At 40.6% G+C, this 20541-nt stretch overlaps 1 protein-coding gene across 4 annotated transcripts in view; it reads right to left on the minus strand.

Moving 5' to 3' along the window:
* Positions 1-6385, minus strand: part of CHRNA5 (cholinergic receptor nicotinic alpha 5 subunit) — a 61023-nt gene extending 54638 nt beyond the window's left edge. For all 4 annotated transcript variants that reach the window (XM_082649457.1, XM_082649458.1, XM_082649460.1 and 1 more), the window contains exon 1: positions 6087-6385. In XM_082649457.1, coding sequence (XP_082505583.1) covers positions 6087-6213 — 127 coding nt within the window. In that variant the 5' untranslated portion in view covers positions 6214-6385. The remainder of the gene's footprint in view (positions 1-6086) is intronic.
* Between the last annotated feature and the right edge of the window lie 14156 nt (positions 6386-20541).

Below are 20541 nucleotides of genomic sequence, written 5' to 3' on the forward strand. Positions count from 1 at the left end.
CTGGTGCCTGCCTTCCTGGGGACAAGTTTGCATATTCATTTACTTTCATCATATCATAATTATAAACTGTATGGCTATGCCGAGAACACCCCACAATGTGAAGGGCACCCCCTGCATATGTGAACATGGCTGCAGCCCTGAAGTCTAACAAAGAATTTCTCAACTCAACACTATTGACAGTTTGGGCTAGATAGTTCTTTGTTACACGGGGCTGGCTGTCCCATGCACTACAGGATGTTTGGCAGCATCCCTGGCTTCCATCCACTGCATATACCACCCCCTCAATGTGACAACCCAAAACATGGCCAAACATCGCCAAATATCCCCTGGTGGCGGGGAGGGAGGGACGCACAAAACTGCCCCTGGTTGAGAGTCACTGGTCTAACAACAGTAGCTAGTAAGCAGCAGATGTAGAAGTAGAACCCAGATTTGTTTCTGTTCTCAAAATAGTATTTAGGGACTTCCCTGGCCATCCAGTGGTTAAGACTTCGCCTTCCAATGCAGGGGGTGCGGGTTCAATCCCTGGTTGGGGAGCTAAGATCCCACTTGCCTCGTGGCCAAAAAACCAAAACATAAAAAACAGAAGCAATGTTGTAACAAATTCAGTAAAGACTTTTAAAATGGTCCACATTTTAAAAAATCTTAAGAAAAGTAATACTTTAGTGACAAAAGTAATGTATGATCGTTGTCAAGATTCCAACCAAAAGCACATTAAGAGTAGGAAATCTCCCTCTCCTCCTCATCTCCCTTCCTGCAAGGCTAACCACTGTTAAGTCTGTTGTGTACACATCTTAAAATACACTCACACACAGAGGAAGAACAAATGTTTTCTTTTTAACTTCTGCGACTTGCTTCTGTCATTCAATTCTCTAGGTCAATGTACATCCATCCATCTCACTTTCTTCATAAGCCGCAAAGCGGTCTGGGTTATGGGTGTATCATAATTTATGTAAGCTTTCACCACTGGTAGGCATTTATACAGTCTTTAGTTTTTGGTTATTTCTAACCATGCTACAGTGGAAAAATGCTGTAGTTAACATCCTTGTACAAGGACTTCTATGACACCAACTCGCAGGAGTGGAACTGCTGAGTCAAGGTATACATGTTGTAAATTTTGCTGGTTACTGCCAATAGCCTTCCCTTTCTCCTTTACAGGTCACCATAGGAAGAAATAAGATAACGTATCTAAAAGGTTTGTAACAGTGACATATATTATATATACTCAATTCATAATTAAGGCATTCCTGGAGTAATCTTTCCCTACAAGTCTGCTTGTATGTTTTTTAAGTTAACAAAAAGTGTCTTGTATACCTTTTTTAAAGATCCTCTCTGCAGCAGTGCTAGGAGGGCTATTTTAAGCAATAGCAAGATAAAAAAGTGAACATAACCAAGCATTTTGTAAATGAGAAGAAATGCATACTATATCCAACATTTTCAATGTGGCAAATAGGTATGCTTACCAGTCATTATTTTAAGTGTTACAGATGAAATGCAGAGGGGTTTTTTTTTCACTCTAGGATTTTCATTATATTTTCTATTGATTTTTATCACAGAATTATCGGATAAAGTTTCTCTGTAACTGATACGCTTCAGCAAACCTAATTTAACATCTTGCCCTCTCAGAACACTTGCAGTAAGAAAATGACCTTAGGCAGTGTTAAATTTAGGTCCAGGCAATAGTTTTCAAGAAGAGACAACTTGCACACTTTAAAAGTTTAAGCACCATCAGATTGAATAAATGCAGAGTTCACTATCATAATTTGACACCTCTCAACAGGCCATAAATATGTATTATGAGCTAATATATTTACAGTGTCATGAACTAAAACACCCGATGGAACATGAAGTTGCCTCAGTTCACTACAGCCTGTGTGACCTTGATTAAGACTCTTGCAGGGCTTCCCTGGAGGCGCAGTGGTTAAGAATCCGCCTGCCAATGCAGGGGACACGGGTTCGAGCTCTGGTCCAGGAAGATCCCACATGCCGCGGAGCAACTAAGCAGGTGCACCACAACTACTGAGCCTGCACTCTAGAGCCCGTGCTCCACAACAAGAGAAGCCACCACACTGAGAAGCCTGTGCACCACAACGAAGAGTAGCCCCCGCTCTCCACAACTAGAGAAAGCCCACGCACAGCAACAAAGACCCTAACGCAGCCAAAAATAAATAAGATGAAATAAATAAACTTAAAATATTAAAAAAAAAAGACTCTTGCAAATTTCCTCCTTAGGATTGTCCAAATATGAATGAATAGTGGGGACTGGAAGGAAACATGGAAATGGGAAGACAGCTCTATTTGTTAGGCTGGTGGGATAGTGCTTAGTTTCTATTGGCCTTATCCTGTTTGGGCTATATAGTTCATTGTAAATTCTCTGTTTCCATAGTTACTATCACTGGATCCTCTTAAAAATCCATCCAATTCATATGAATGGGAAACTGTCTACAACCTTGCTACTCAAAGTGTGGTACTCTGACCAGCAGCATCTATATCACTCGGGGCCTTGTGAGAAATGCAGAACCTCAGGTCCCACCTCTGAACCAGTGCCTGCATTATAACAACATCCCCAGAGGATTCCTGTGCACATTAAAGTTTGAGGAGCCCTGGTCTACAAGACTTAGAGCAGTGATTCTCAAGGGTGGGGGAAGAGGGAGACAATTTTGTCCCCAAAAGCCCATTTGACAATATCTGGAGGTATTTTTTGGTGGCTGCTACTGGCATCTCGTGGATAGAGGCCAAGCTTCCTGCCAAACAACCTACAAGGCAAAGGACAATCTCCCATAACAAAGAAATATCCGGCCCCAAATGTCAGTGGTTGAGAAGCGCTGACTGAGAGGAAAAGCAGTTTTGCCCAACCCCATATATACACTGTTGATTGTAAAATAAAAAGAAATATCAGAAGTTCATATTGTCCTTTTTGTCAGAATTCAAATATTCATATTTAATTCCTATTTTTATTGGTAAAAGTCTATATTTTATAATTCTTCTTTAGAAGAAAAGAACATGAGGTCACTGAATTAAACACAGGAGAAATAATATCATCCTTCCCCAAAATGGAAACAGAACATTTAAATTAAAATTTTAGTAACAGAGCAGACTAGTTTTATATTGTCATTATAAAATGATACCTATGCTGTTCTGGAGAGCAGTTTTCTAAAGAAACAAATGTAAACTTTTTTCCAAAACTATTCCAGTATTTACCAACTCTCATCGTCAAGCCATGCTTATTTAATATTAAACTTAAAATTACATCTGAAAGAATTTAATTGCAATTCTTAGGGGAGAAAAATAATGCTTTTAGAAGAAAAACGTTTTGTACTTAAATTACTGTGCTAAAAACTCATATCCTAATTATAAAAATTACTTACTAGATCTAATTTGTAGATTATAGGTTAAAAAAAAACCTATTCTGAGAAATGACTGAAAACCTTTTTGAAGTTCCATCCATAAGCTACATTTACAAACTCGTCTGAAACGTTTCAGGAGATACACAAATAAAACCCTATCTTCCAGGTGCTTAGTCTAGCTCATAAAGCATACTTAGTATTTGCAAGGAAACAAAAATAATTTTTAATTTCAAATTAAACTGCATGAAAAGTTTATATCCTTACATAAGGCATCCAGATACTCTTTTGGATATAATCATAACAAAAGTAGAGAGGACAGTCGCTATATGTGTATTTCTATTAGCTTCTTAAGATGTTAATGAAAATGACTAAAGGTGAGAAGAAAAAGAATCTTTCATAGCTCTCATTTTCTATGAAATAATTATTTTATTTTCCTTTGAATGAAACAGAACTCAGCCCCTACATATACTAATAATAAAGTTTCAACCATTGAAAATGTCACACAACTACACAGCTAAGAAATATAACTGACTAATGACTATCTAATTTCCATAAATCACTCTTGTAGTCATGGTCAGGTCAGTTTAAAAGGCTCGTATTATCTTAATATACTAGGTTAATTATCTATACTTTAATACAGACAAAATTGCCTCCTGAGTATCTTTCACAGCTCTGTAACCTTCCACCAGCCAAATAAGTATGGCTGCTGGCAGACTAGACATTTTCTTTTCCTAGAGATTGGCTCACAGAAAATCACAAAGAAGAGTTATTAAGATCCTGAGATGAATATGAAAACAATAAAATATAAAATTAATTATAGTTGGAAGGACCTGAAATCCATCCACTACTAATTTTAAAAATGGAGAACTAAAGGTTCAGCAAGGTCAAGCAATATGCCCAAAGGAAACACAGCAAATTAATGACAGGTCTCCCAATTCCAGACAGTACTTCAGCAATTTTACACAAAAGCATATTAACAATTAGGAGCAACTGTGCAATTCCATCATTCTTTCAATATCACTTTGTTCTTCAAATGATCACTTACTAAGAGCATCAGAATCTTGGCATTTTAGAGTCTGAGAGGGAAGCTTTTCATGATCCCTCCTCTTACAGATGAGGAAACTGATATCCAGAGAGATCTTACTGTTCCATTCATTCATCCACAAACATTTACTGGACTGCTGCAATACGCTAGGTTTTAGAGATACAAAGATACACATAAGATCACAGTTCTTAAGGAGCTCATGTGGGACCAAGAGAAAAAAATATATAAATGTAATCCAACAAGATGGTTATTATAAGAGAGGTATTCACTAAGAAGAGTGGGGGCAGGAAGGAATTAATCAGCTCGGATTGTTTGGATATAACACTGTACACCAAGCATGAACAGATAGCTATTTACACCATTTAATCCTGGCTACAATGTTTTATATTAAAACAGATGAAAGAAGTTCCACTTTCACCAAAAGGAGTAGAGACTACTGTTTTCTAGAGTGCCAGGCAGAGTGCCTGGCATTTCACACGTATTATTTAATCCTGAAAATGACTCAGAGGTAAGCAGTATTATCCCCATTTTTCAAAGAAGGAGGACCGCTGAGACAAGCTTGTCCAAGTCAAGATACACCAGTTATAATTTGAACCCAGGTTTGCCTGGCTCCAAAATCACATTCCTTTCTTTCTGTTAAACTATGACTCTCTCTGCACAGGATTTATTTGTTTAAATCATCCTCCACGTTCTTCCTCTACAGTCTTCGTTAAGCAATACACCCTGCAATAAATAATTCTAGTCTTCAAGATTATCACTTCCTAGAATCAGGAATCAGAGTTTAAAAACCTTAAGGAAGGAAAAACAAGAAAAGGTTCTGCTTATACCCAAATAAAGTTTCCTCACTCATAAAATTTGAAATACTGGTGTAGTGGACTTCAGCTTTTACCTCTTGCTTAAAGGAGTCTTACTTTTTCTATGTTTAGATCACACCATAGGTGCTCCATAAGTAGTAGTATTTTTCTTCAAGGTGTTGAGAGGGCAGACTCAAACTTTCTGAAGCTTTGAATTTTAAAAAGAACTAAGCATTTTCTTTTGTTGTTTCTATTCCTGTCCACAACATTTTGAAATAGAGAAGGCTGGGGAAAAGCTCTATTCCAAGATGCTAGGGAGGAATTTAGGATGCAAATGGTTAGCCCTCTGCCCAGCCTTCTACAGCTAACATGTTTCATCTTCGGGCAAAAGGGAAGATTTCAAATGCTAAGGGGCGAGTTGGGGAGGAGGACGGGGCAAAGGGGTAGAAGATCAAATCCTAATCCCTAGTATTAAGTCCAAGGAGCCTTCACAGTTGCCTGTGAATAAAGTAACTACGTGGGAAGCCCAGCTGAAACCAAGGAAGGAAAGCCCTGCTGGATAACGACAGCATCTTTTATTGAAAAAGTTGTATCGAAGTACACAGCAGTCTCCAGTGATGCGGGTCGTGGAACAAAATTCAAAGAGGCCTTTTCTCTGCATTTAAATGAACACATCTGAGCATTTAAACTGAAACCTCACCCCAAACCCCCAGGAGAAAAATATAACCGCCCTCCGTATAACAAGATTTTCGGTGCGGGCCGCAGCCTCGCGGCTCTCCGGGCACCGGCGTGAAGCTGCCCCGGCCTCCCCGCGGTCCCCGCCCGGCGCACCCCGGCGGCCCTGAGCCCCGCCGCCCGCTCCGAGGACGAACCCACGGACCGCCATCCGTCGCCCAGGCTCACCTCCGGGCACGCCGCCTCCCGCGCCCTCCGGACCCCAGCTCCCGGCGACCAGCTGAAATACGAGGAGGAAGTGGAGCGGGCGGTGCCCGAGGCTGAGGACCCTGCGCTCCGACCCCCGCGCAGCCATCGCCCGGGACCCGCGCGGGAATGCAGGGAGCCGCCTCGCGACGGCCGCGTGGGCAACGCGGACTCGAGGGACCGAGCCGGGAGTGTGGGTTGGAGCCAAAGGCTAGCAGCGGCTGGGGAAGGGCTGACCGGCTCCTCAGCCGAAGCCGGAGTAGCCTCCACTGCCCGCCGGATTTGGGCGGGCTCTGGGCGCGAGAAGAGGCTCAGGAAGCCTAGCCCCGCCCAAACCCCGTCCCCGCCCACCTCCTGTTCCGCCCAGCCCCGCCTCGTCGTCTCTGGCCCCGCCCCTCCTACTCATAGCCCCGCCTCCGTTCCGCCCAGTCGTTCCCCAGGCCCGGGTTTTGGCCCCACACTATCCATTCTAGCTCCGCCTTTTTCACACCTGGCCCCTCCTCACCACTCTGGCCCCGCCTCCAGGCCCGACACCTGGCGGGTGAGATGTTGGAGCTCAGAGTCCCAGGAAGGGCAAGGCCAGAGGATGGCATCACAGGCGGGTCCTTAGTCTAACCACAGAGTGACCTTGGGCAAGCCGCTGCATACCTATGATAACTACCATTAATTAATGTCTGCTCCGTGCCCAGCACCAAGAGGGGAACCAGACAGAGAGACTGCTCTCAGCAGACAGAAAACCAGTAAACATAAATAAAGTTATTGAGTTGTGATGAGAGACGCAAAGGAAACAGGCGGGAGGCTGAAACATAGTGGAAGGGCACTTACTCCTAGGCTCCTGGCTGAAGCTCTCTCCACTCAACACTGCTGCCCACTAAATTCCTCCTTGCGAGGTAAATACCAGTCGCAGCTTGCTGCCTCAAAAGGCTGTTATGAGAGCCAAGTGATCCCCAACAGAAGACCAGCGAGGCGACACTGGGCAAGTCACCCTCCCTCTCTGGGCCTATTTCTTCATCCTTAAAAGGATGAGGATAAGCTAGAGGACTTGGAAGGTCCAGCTCTGACACTCATTCAAGCCATCCACAGAAATGATTTGCAGGTGTCTCAAATGCGGACAACGCCCTCCATGCTGCCATCAGTTAACGTTAGCAAATATTAGTGACTCCATCTGCCGCTGACACTAGCAACTCCGATGGTGATTGATAATGATTGCTAGAATTCCATCTGAAATCGCACTAGATCATACACTTCATCCCTTCTATTCATAATTGATTAGAAAGCTTCATTTGGCTGAAGAGATTCAGGCAAATCATCTTTAAACTTCAGTGACAGTGCGTTTCTCTGATTCTTCACAGAAAGCTTTACGGATTTGACACCTCTAAGACTCCTTGTAAGCAGAAATATCACTCCAAGCTCCAGACTCTGAATCTGTTTAAAAACTAAACCTGGTTGCAAAGAATCCAAAGGTGAAAATTAGTTAAGACATTTTTCCCCAACTAAGTACCACCAGGAAAATGGAAACAATATCCATTGAAACTAGTCTGCTTAAGCTGGACTTAGGGAAAGAAAGGGGCCACAGAAAATGATAACCAGGTTGTCACTAATTACACTTCTACATAGGAAGGAAAGACAGTATTTATTGCCCCTTATTTCTATTTTGCTCTGAAGAATTTATAGGGCATGTAGACACTTATGCAATTCACCCTAATGGTATTTGGAGAAAGTAAAGTGTTATTCTGCTTCTACAGCTAGCGGATTTGAAACTGAGTGGTTGAATAACTGTTGAAGGTCACAGCACCTGTCAGTGGAAAAAATAGAATTAAATGGCTGTTAGCTGAGCCATGGCAAGCATAATTGGGACTCCTAGGTCTCCCCAGAGTGTTATATCAATAACCATGAGAACGGACTTCCCTGGTGGTGTAGTGGTTAGGAATCTGCCTGCCAATGCAGGGGACATGGGTTCGAGCTGTGATCCAGGAAGATCCCACATGCCATGGAGCAATTAAGCCCATGTGCCACAACTACTGAGCCCGTGTGCCTAGAGCCTGTGCTCCGCAACAGGAGAAGCCACTGCAATAAGAAGCCCGCCCACCGCAACGAAGAGTAGCCCCTGCTCACTGCAACTAGAGAAAGCCTGCGCACAGCAATGAAGACCCAACGCAGCCAAAAATAAACAAATAAATAAATAATTTTTAAAAAATGATTAAAGGGGTAAAATTATTTTTAAAAATGACCATGAGAACAAGTTATTTACATAATCTGTGAAAAAATAATACTTGTTGTTACTGTTCTTAAGTGAAAGGCAAAGTGTGTAATTTGTTGGGCACTTTAAAATCCAAGCAAATAATTATAGAATATAATATATGCATCTTGGATGGTTTTTTCTAGAATGATACACCAATTACTCTCGGTTGCTGGATATGGTGGCAGCACCTGACTCTGATAACAGGCGTTTTCACACTGCCAGGAAATGCTGGCTGATCAAATGACAATGAAAACTGGTGCTGTTGCTGTGGCCACCACCTACAAAGGTTCCCTAAAGTAGCATCTGTCTACCAACTTTCTGAGATTTGACCAAAGCGACTGTCATACAGTCTACAGTGCACCCATATCCCAGACACCACATTTCCTCTGAAGCTTATGGAATTTTTGTTACACTTTCCTGCCTTTGCCCATCCTACTCCTCCCTTTCCCTGAATATCCAAACCCACCCTTTCTTCAAGACCCATTTCAAATGCTGCTTGCCCCTTGAAGCCTAGCCTGGTTCCCCCACCAGACACAGCCTCTGCCTTCTCTGAACTTCTTTTATTTCTCTCACAGCACTTACCACGTTCCATCTTTGGGTCCATTTCTCTATACATCTTATGTCCTCTACTACATAATGCGGTCCTAGGCTTAGAGTCTATGTCTTATTCATCTTTATAATACTCACTAGCGAGTCAGTGCCTTGCCATAGAAAGTGGAATATAATAATTATCATATTAACCTTGCTAGTTAGTGGGAGAATATAATAATCTAAGCACTTTTTAATATACTAGCACACTTAAACTCCAGCAGTATTAGAAATGTGGTACTTTTATTACCCTTGTTTTGTCTTGACCTCTCCTTCTCACTGCTCTTGGCAGGTTCCTCTTCTTTCACCCAGACTCCACATGTTGGGAATTCCACAGGCTGAAATCTGGGACCTATCTCTTTCTCTGTACACTCTGCCCCTGCCTCCACCCTACTCCCCCCACTTCTGTGATCTTATCCATTTCCCTGGCGTTAAATACCTTCCACATACTGGCAATGACCAGATTCACACTCAGGTGCTAATCCCAACTCTGGGTCTCTGTCTCTCAACTCTGTGTGTATGTGACATCATCGTCACTTGGACATGTCAGTTAATTATGTCCCAAAACGTTTTGTTCTCTTAGTCTCCCCATCTCATTCCATGGTACCACCATCCAACTAATTATTCAAGCGAAAAACCTGGAGGTCATCATTGGTTCTTCCCTCTGCTTCACCCACCAAGTCTAATTCAACCTTAAGTGCTGTTTACCTTGAATCTATCTGGAATCCATATCTTAATCCTCCTCTCCTACTACTATAGTCAAGTCCATGCTTATCTCTAGCTCAGACTCCACCTGCACTCTCCAGCACATTCTGAGGGCAGCCTGAGTGATCGTCTTAAAACACAAACAAAATCCCAAGTCCTTGCCACCCATTAGAGTGGCCCCTGCTGCCTGCATTGACAGCTCCCCCCCACCCCCCCCACACACACCGTGCTCCTGGGTCATTGGCCCCTTTCAGTCTCTGGAACCAGCCAGCATGGTCCTGCCTTGACATGAACTGCTCCCTCTGCCTGCCCTGTTCCCTCCCCAGCCTTCCTCCTCGCCCGCTTTGCCTAATTCCTACTCCTCCTTCAGGACTGAGCTTATTTGTCACCTCTTGAGAGACAAACCAACCTAAGCTGGGTCTTCCACTCCCTCTGTCTATTACTCTGTACCAGTGTGCCCTGTCCCCTCCCCTTACCACATTTGTCACAATTTTTAATGACATAATTTTAGTGTGCCTGATTCCCCCTATAGAAAATTAGCTCCAGATGGGCAACAGCTGTGTCTGGTATCCACCGGTGGGTGCCCAGTATATGGAGCACACAGTTGATGCTCAAAATGTTTGTTGGATGAATAAATGAATGTGAAGTAGTTTGCCCAAGATCTCTGAGCTAGTGAGGTAGAAAATGGTGAGCAGGGATTCAAACCCAGGTGGCCTGACTTCAAACTAAACCGAATCTCTCTCTGTAGACCCCATCCCTAATCTTTAAACCAGAGCCTTAAAAGCTGCCTGGCAGGACATAAAGCTGGTAAAGCGAGCATTCAGCTGCAGGGCCCAAGTGTTCAATAGCTGGCAGCTATTATTGTTTGTGTGGCAGTTATTCTCTGATGTGCTTTTGCACTTACGAAACCCTTAAGCAGAGGGGAGTTGGTGCTTTGGAGTTTAAAAAAGAGCACACGAGAAGGGAATTAGGGGGCCAAATAAATAAGAGGAATCAAAAATAAACATTGTCGTTTGCAAGTGGTATGACCTAATGAGTTGTCTTTTATGTCAATGTTGCTGTTCACTTTTCTTTTTTATAACGGGGTCAACTGAGCTAAATTCAGAGCTCGGCAGATTCTCTGAATCTTCCATTCAGCATTTCCATTATGGCTTGGTGATAAATTCTGCTGTGAGCCTTGGAGAGCCAAACTGAAAAGGTAATTAAAGATAAAAATGGATGCTGTCAATTTTATTGTTGAAGTTAAATGCATTTTCACAGATTAAAGGAAAAAAAGCAAGTATTGATAGGATATTAAAATCCAATTCTTCAAAAGAAATGATATAAAAATAAAAGGTCCCTTTCAGGGGCTATTTCAATGGCTGTGATCAAAATGTAAAAGAGCAGACATATTTTAATGCAGGGAGCTTTCAAAGAAAATTAATTGGCCACATTTGTATTAGATTGTAATAGCTAAATAGTAGCACATAAAATCAAATATCACAAAAAGTACAAACCATGTATAAAACTGAGCTGTCTCAGTAGAATTTAATAATAGCATATATGCGTATACGTATACACCACAATGTCACGGACCCAATTAACAATAGAAAAACACAAGAGAACAAAGAAATGGCAGTTCATTACAAAACAAAATAAATTATAATGTGTCCTGAACAAATACCAGCTCTTGTTATAAATGAAGATATTGTTTTCCATCTTAAGAAAGTACACTGTAATATCCCATGCCCTCTAAATGTTGAAAATTTTTTATATCTGGAAGTGATGAATCATATCATGAAAGAATTTTTTTAAAGACAAATATGAACAATACTCTATTGTGTACTTGTAACTTGCAAAAGGATAGATCTTAAATCTTCTCCACACACACACACAAAATGGTAACTATGTAGAGGTAATGGATATGTTAATTAGCTTGATTGTGGTGATCATTTCACAATGTATATGCATATTAAACATCAAATTTGTATACATCAATGACAGCTCCATAAAGCTGCTAAAATATAATTTCTACAGTAAAAAAAACACAAATATGGATTTCTCTAGATAAATTCCTTCAGCAGATTTGCAATTACTATGCAAAAGCTCAACATTTGTGTATTAGATCAACACAATTTATTAGAAATATGTAAATATTGATTTCATTAAATGAAATGTTCTTCATAGGTGACATACTATTATAAATTTTAAAAAGAAACTTATGCCCTTACTTAATGACCACAAAACACAATTGCAAATGCTTGACTCTGTGCAAAAGGTAGAATTTAAATATTCTTATCAAATATACAGACTATATCTCACTCTCTTTCTATTCTAGAAATGAGAGGTATTTATAGACACTGCCACATATACCGAAAATAAATCCAAAGGACAAATTATACTGCAGGTATAGACCACAAATGCTCCAGAAATTTGTAGCTATGCACCAGGAGAATTGTCCTCTTAGAATTTAATTCATTGATTGCCAATTTAATTGTCCCTAGACTATTCCCACCTCAATCAAGGGATATTAAGGAATTATGATCCTCAAAAGCACTTAAAAAATTCAAAATTAAATATATTTCTCTTCCATTTGTAATTTGTAAGCTGCCATGTAAGGCATTTAGGGATGTGAGGATAAATTAAAACCAAAATGGAGCTGTTTCTCTACTACGTTTGGGACTCTGCTGTAATTATCTGCTCCTCTAATTTATTTAGCAAGGTTCACTTTCTCATCTATCTAGTGATTACTAATTGATGTCAAGTTTTCTATATGCATAAGAAGACCAGATGAGCAACATTTTAGCAATACAAAAAACTCCCTCTGAAAGTTAATGTATGGCACTGATTGTTGCAGAGAATCGATTTTCTTTAACCTAATTCTAAGCCACCTGATCCAAGTCTCTCAAAATTGGAAATCATTTGGTAATTTCCAGTTCCACAGCTGTCTCACACGAGACACAATCTCTCCTTGCTCTTCTATAACACGCTTGATTAATAATCTCATTTATTTTCTGCTTTCCTCCCCTACACACAGTAAGTTCCATGAAAGCAGAGATATTACCTATCTCGTTCACTGTATCATCCTGAGAACTTGACAAATAGCTGATTCTCAAATAATTGTTGAATGAATAGCTAGGAGGTGACAGAGCAAGGATCCACACTGGTGTTTATCTGACATCAAAGACCAAAGACTGCACTCCCCAATATGTCAAGAACTTTCTGTATTTCCCAATCTACTATCTCACAGAGTGTCGGAGAGATCAAATGGGCATCAAAAGCACAACAAGCAATTTCAACTCTGCTTCACCAGTGACTAAGAAGATCTGATGTAACCAAGGATCAAATATATCCTTTTTCTTACAGGTGACTTCAAGTATTCTTTAGTTTTCAACAAATTGAAAACACTCTAGAAGTTAAGGGGAAAAGGGCTGGAGAGGGACAAATGGGGGAGGCTCCCATAGAAGCCCAGGCCAGGGATGACAGCAATGGCTTGCACTGCAGTGGTGGCACTGGAGCTGTGTGACTCGGCACAAGCTCATCTCTTCTGAGCTTTGGTTTTCTCAGCTACATAAATAGAAAGTTTGCCTCTAAATCACTGGGCACATTGTAGGCCCTCAGTGCTACAATTATACTAAATGTTTTACAAGGTTATGGTGAGAATTAGCACTGATAAATACACAGTAACTGACACATTTGTGTACTCAACAAATGATAGCTTCTACTCTGTTGTATTGAGAAACAGCGTGTTCTAAGGCTGCAAAATGCTTTAGAAGAGCAATGAAAAGGAAAAAACTTATTTTAAATTCTCATTTAAGACTATTTAAAAATAGCTTTTCTACCTACTGTATACCTCAGGGAACTCTATTCAATGCTCTGTGGTGACCGAACTGGGAAGGAAATCCAAAAAAGAGGGGGCATATGTATACATATAGCTGATTCACTTTGCTTTACAGTATAAACTAACACAACATTGTAAAGCAACTATACGCCAATAAAAATTAATTTAAAAATAAATAAATAAACCTCACATTAAACCTAAAATAAATAAATAAATAAAATAGCTTTTCTGTAATTTGCCATAGTCTACCAGTACACTTATTCTGCAGCTAAACTGGGCCAGTGAAATAAGCTAACAGTGGCTAACTCTGGGCAAGATAGTAAGGGCAATTATTATTTAATTTGTTGTGTATTTTCCAAATTGAGCATGCACTGCTTTTGTGATCGGGAAAAGCAAGTTGTTAGATTGTTTAGGACTCAGAAGACAATTTACCCCGGATTCTCTCGTTCTGTACTCTCTCAAAGTCATTCGGACTGACGTTTTCAGAGAATGTTGTTATATAAGGCTCTTGGGTACAGAATCAAAGACGTGGCCTTTCCTAGTGTTAGGCATAAAGGAACTTAGAGAAGACATTCTTCCTGCCAGGATGAAAGGAAGCCAAAATCCTCTCCAACTGTGAGACCTACTTCAAGGACAACAAATGAATTCATATATGTACATTTACTCAAGGAGTCAATCCAGTTCCCATTTTTATTGGGCTCTTACAGGAGAAAATAGCAGAAAGTAGACTCCTTTTAAAATCTGAATTGTTAATATGAATGTATAGTATAAATATGGATGAAAAATTAACCAAGATATGACCCATCAATTCCACTACTAGGTATATAGAGAAAGAGAAATTAAAACACATGTCCACACAAAAACATATACATGAGTATTCAAAGCAGCAATACTCATAATAACCAAAAAACAGAAACAACCCTAATGTCCCCAAACTGATGAATAGATAAAATGTGGTATAATCACACAATGGAATATTATTCAGTAATAAAAGGAGATGAATTCATGCTATTATTTCTCTCACCTAGTAAACAAAGAAATACCAATACATACTACAACGTGGATGAACCTTGAAAACATTACACTAAGTGAAAGAGGCCAGTCACAGAGGACCACTTAGTATATGATTCCATTTATATGAAATTCCCAGAATAGGCAACTCTGTATAGACAGAAAGTAGATTAGTGGTTGTGTAGGGCTGAGGAGGGACTTGGGGGTGATGGCAAATTGGTACAAGATTTCTTTCCCAGATGATGAAAATGTTCTAAGATTGTGGTGATAGTTGTACGACTCTGTGACTATGCTAAAAGTCATTGACGTGTACCCTTTAAATGAGTGAATTGTATGGTCTATGAATTATATCTCGATAAAGCTGTTACCAAAAAATAAACAAGTAAATAAACCAAGAAAGGCAAATAACTATCTTATTTCATGTCATTCTGAATTCATTCATTTTCCTTTTCCCCCATTAATCAGTTCATTAGAAATATTTTAAATTCAACTATTTTGTGAAGTTATGAGTTCTGGAAAGGAAAGGTAACATCGGAAGAATTATCAGAAGCTATTTAAAGCAGCTATAAGATGGTCTTTCTCTCTTTTTTTTCTCCAGTTGAGTCATACCTTCAAACTTTTTCTTTGAAAGTTTAGGGAAGACTCATTTTTTTTTAATACTGGAAAAAAATCAGGCTCTCTTCCTCCCCCCAAATATCTTGGACAAATCACATCTGTTTAAAATTTATTCTTGTACTTATTGGTTTTGCAAAAGAAGGCATTGTCTTACACAGTATTTGTAATTAAAAGCAAATCATTTGTTTAAAAAAAAGGGCAGTTTGCCAAAAAATGGTTTTGGTCTTTTATAATTCTCATTAAAACAATATCTAGCCAAAAAAAAAAAAGAATGGACAATTCCCAATTAGCCTGAACAATGGAATTAAAGTTGCATGATTAACTTAAATAGTGCCTTTTAAAAATAGATACCAATTATATATTTAAAATTGCACATGATAGGGGCTTCCCTGGTGGCGCAGTGGTTAAGAATCTGCCGGCCAATGCAGGGGACACGGGTTCAAGCCCTGGTCCGGGAAGTTCCCACATGCCATGGAGCAACTATGACCAGGCACCACAGCTACCGAGCCTGCGCTCTAGAGCCTGCGAGCCACAACTACTGAGCCCACACGCCACAACTACTGAAGCCCAAGTGCCTATAGCCCATGCTCCACAACAAGAAAAGTCACCACAATGAGAAGACTGCACACCACAATGAAGAGTAGCCCCCACTCGCCACAACTAGAGAAAGCCCGCGTGCAGCAACAAAGACCCAATGTGGCCAAAAATAAAATAAAAAATTAAATTAAATTAAATAAATTAAATTCAAACAATAAATAAAATTGCACATGATAAAAGTGATAAAACCACAAATTTACTAGAAGTATGTTATAGACTTTGGCATGGGGAATATCTTTATATGCATGATACTAACAACAAGAACTATAAATGATTGATAGTTTTGCCTGCATAAACACAAAAAGCCTTCAGTATACCTGCATTAAAAATGAATTTTTTAGAAGTTAAATGCTCTGATAGAAAACTGAGCAAAGGAGATGGACAGTACACAAAAGAATACAAATGAACAACATGTGGAAGAAAGAGAAAAAGAAAGCATTTGACATGGTTTTACTCACTGTGTAATGTGCAATATTGTTTGCAGAATCCTTCCCTCCCAGGGATATTGGTTTTAAGCCAAAACAGCAATAAGAAAAAAGACGTTAGGAAATTTTAAGAGTAGTTCATCATATTCACTTAATGTCTTTTAAAATTAGATTGTAACTACTTATCTGAGTTAGAGGCCCTAGTCATCCTCTACTCCCTCTCTCTCATCCCTCACTGTGTGGGGGCCTCCCTCCTCTCTGTTCTTAGACCCTCATCCTTCCTTGCCTATTTAGGTAGCCTCCTATCTGGTTTCCCTGCCTTATGTCTCTTCCTACTTAATCCATCTTCCGGACTCCAAGAGTTCGAGTGTTAATTGTTTCTCTCATTTACTAAGAATCTCAGCAGCCTCTGCATTGTATCGAGCACAAACTCCAAGATCTGTGAAGCTGTCTTCTCTCCTTAGCATACGTGTCCAACCTCATCTCTTGTTCCTCTTCTTCCCCTAACGAGCTATGCTCTAGCTCTGCTCAGCTATGGATTTTCCATAAAAATGTGAAGCTTTCCCACTGCCAGGCCTTTACACAGCAGTTCCTTCTGCCTTTCCTCCCTAACCTCAGTGTACAGCCACCTGGAGTCCAGCACATCCTCCACATTGTTAAGTAGTTGATGACAGCCCCGCCTTTCCTGCGAGACTGCACATTAAGAACTGAGGATGAGGGGAGGGGTAAATTGGGTATTTGAGATTAACATATACACACTACTATATATAAAATTGATAAACATCAAGGACCTAGTGCATAGCACAGGGAATTATATTCAATGCCTTGTAATAACCTATAATGGAAAAGAATCTGAAATAGAATATATGTATATATGTAACTGAATCACTTTGCTGTACACCTGAATCACTATAAATCAACTGTACTTCAATTAAAAAAAAAAAAGAACTGAGGACATGTCTTACTCATCCATGAATCCACATCACCTAAAATTACCAGGAATATGGTAAATATAAAGAAATAAAGAAATGAATCCACTTTCTGATTTTTTTTCCAGAATGTAGAATATTTTTACATTGCTAAAACAAATACTTTCATGGAACTGTCCAAGTGCTGGACTGTAGAAATTCCAGAGTCTTATTTTCTGATTAAGAAAAACACCAGCAATAAAATTATGTGAAGGAACATGATTTTTTTCCACGATTTATTTTTAAAAACGTGATTTGTAACTCACCAAAATGAAATCAGCTTAAGATTTTGATTTTAAAGTTTGACTCAAGATTTGAAACTTTTAGCTTTTTGGTTTCCTATTTGTTTCTGTTAAGGTGCTCTTGAACCCGTAGTGCCCCTGTGAGAACCCACAAGCTTTGCCCAGGTGAGAGGATGAAATGCCTGCTGTAGGTGGAGGAGTGCCCCTGTTCAGATGAGGATTGCTAAGCTTATATTTGGGATGAGCCATCAGGAACCAGAGGGGTCTGAAATCTAGGACTAAAAATACACCACAGAACAGAGGAAAAAGAAGCTGGGTGAGAATCTAGGCTAGCAGTCAGCCCGAGAGCAGGAAAAAACCCAGTTATAGAATAGCCCCTGCTGCAACCCCACCTTCTACTTTTCCCCTACAGTATGAAATTATTTCAACAAAAGGGTGAATATGTCAAAATTTGCCCATCTTTTGGGTGAAGTTCTGAAGACTTGCTTCTAATGTGGTGGTAAAATATGCTAAGCTGTCTTACCCACTACAGTCTTTGAAGTTGTCACAACTTTAAGCACGTGTTGAAGGGGTGATCAGAATATGGAAAACCCACCAGTTCTACTGACCTGGATGGAAAAGAGGTGTATTTTAGGATTTCACTCCACCATATCAAGAGCCACTATTCATCCCTTCAACAATATTTAATTCTTGCCTAATAGGTACCAGTTTCTGTTCTAGGTACTGGAACATAGCTGTTGAATAAAACAAAGTCCTTGCTCTGGAAGCTTATATTCCAGTGAGGTAGACGGACAGTAAACAGGCCAGATGGTGTTGAGTGCTATGGAGGAAACTCAGCAGGGAGAAGGAGAATGTGAGTGTGTGGGGAACAGACTGCTCTTCTGTAGGAAGTAGCCAAATAAGGTGACATTGAGAGAGAGACCTGCACGAGGTGAGTGGGCCATACTGATGTTCCCAGGGGAAGAGTATTCCCAGGTCAGAGGGAATGGCAAGTGCAAAGATCCTGGGATGGAAGAGGGCTTGTTATTCCAAGGAACAAGGGGGCTCATCTGATGAATAGAGTGAGGAAGGGAGCACAAGGTGGAAGAGAAGGTAGCAGAGGGGCCAGAGTATGGGGCACCTTGTAAACCAGTGTAAAGAATCTGGCTTTTACTGAGCAAGAAGGGAAGCTACTGGAGAGTTTTGAGCAAACCAGTAGCACAATCTTACATTTTGAAAGGCTGCTGTGTTGAGAATTGGCTGAAGGGAAAGGAAGCAGATGGAGCCTGTAGCAATAGTCCAAGTGAGAGAGAATGGTGGCATGGATCAGTGTACCTGCAGTGGTAAATGGTTGGATTCTAGATACATTCTGGAGATAAAGCCAACAGGATTTATCAATTCACTTCTCCATCTACCTCTACTTCTGTGCATAGCGAGACTGAAAGGTCATTTTACGACATACTGTCAACCCTCATTATGTACAGATTCTGCATTTGCAAGTTTGCCTTTAACCCCAAAACCTATACTCACAGTGCTCTCCTGGTCACTGTGGACACGCACAGAGCCATGGAAGTATTTGTTGCCTGATGTCCATTTTCCCAGCTGAAGTCAAACAAGGAGCCACTCTGCCTTCTTGCTTCAGGTCATACTGTAAACAAGTGTTCTTTTGGTCATTTTTGTGCTATGCTTTTTGAATTTTTGTGCTTTTTGTTGGTGATTTCACTTTTTAAAATGTCCCTTCAGTGTAGTGCTTGCTAGTGTTCCTAAACACAAGGCAGCTGTGATGTGCCTTACATAGAAAATATATGCATTAGATAAGCTTCATTTAGGTATGAGTTAAAGTGCTGTTGGCCATGAGTTCAATATTAATGAAGTACCAACGTATATTAAATGTCTCTAAACAGAAACACACATAAAACAAGGCTATGTATTGATCTGTTGATGAAAGTGTTGTAACCAGAGGCTCAAAGGAACCTAACCTGTTATTTTACTAGGAGCAATGGCTCAGAATTTGCTAATTCAGCCTTCATGCTGACTTTACAGAACATGGCTACCACAAACAAGAATCAACTGTATTAAGAGAAATTTAGAAGATTCAAAAAGCACTATGTCAAAGGGGCTTGGAAATAGCTTGAACACCACCACGTGCAGAAAACTCCAAGACACTGCTATTGCTTAAGAGCACTTAATTAGGGATTAGGCTGGGACCCCATATCTGATTGACAACACTGCTATGGCTCAGTGCACTGGTTCTCATCCCTGCTGTCCATTAGATCGTCTGGGGAGATTTCGAGCAATGGTAGCGCCAGGGTCCACTGCAGAGGTTGCTTTAATTGGTATAGGGTATAGCCTGGGTACAAAGAAATTTAAAAGATTTTCAGATGATTCCAATATGCAGCAAAGCACTTCTCAAACTTCAGCATGAATTAGAAACACATGCAGAGCTTGGTTAAAACAGATTGCTGGGCTCTATGCCAAGATTTTTATTCAGGAGGCCTGGGATGGGACGCTAGAATTTGCATTTCTAGCAAACACCCAGGTGACGCTCCACAGACCACGCTTTTAAGTAGCACTGCCCTACAGCACTTCCATCAGAGGATTCTATTCTAAGTGACAGCATCCTAAGCAAAGCTCAGCGGTGGAGCTCCCTTTGGCCAAACTGAACTATTCTCATCTTTTGGTTCTTTTTCCTCTGTAGCCTTAGTTTCTCTTGCATAACCTTTCACATGGCTTGGGCTGCCAACTGGGAGAGCTGGTCCTAATGCAGGACCTTCAGTATTCTTTCCTCATATCCACACATCAAGTCTGGCTTGGCTCAGCCCACACGTTCATTCTCAAACCCATCCCTGCAGACAGACATGGTAATCTGGCCAGACTGAGTGATGTGCTCACCTTTGTGAAAGGCGTGGGATTATCTGGTTGACAGACCCACCAGGACCACCTGGAGTAGAGGGGCAGAAAACCAGAGTGGAAAACCCGTAGCTTACAGGAATGATGAGCTCAAGGCAGTGGTCACCTCTCAGGGGTAGAGGGAAACAGAGAAGAATGAGACCTGAAAGGGACACACAGGGGGCTTCAAAAGTACTGATTAATTTGTTTCTGAAGCTCGGTAGTGGATACACAGGGCTTTCATTTTAATTCTACCTTTCGCGTTTTACTATGTTTGCAAGTATGTATGTGTACACACACACAGACACACAGGATTTTTAAGTCCAGTATGAACACCCATCAATATCAAAGGTTGG

The sequence above is a fragment of the Grampus griseus genome (genome assembly GCF_964374135.1).
Source record: "Grampus griseus genome assembly, chromosome: 2".
Lineage (NCBI taxonomy): Eukaryota > Metazoa > Chordata > Mammalia > Artiodactyla > Delphinidae > Grampus > Grampus griseus.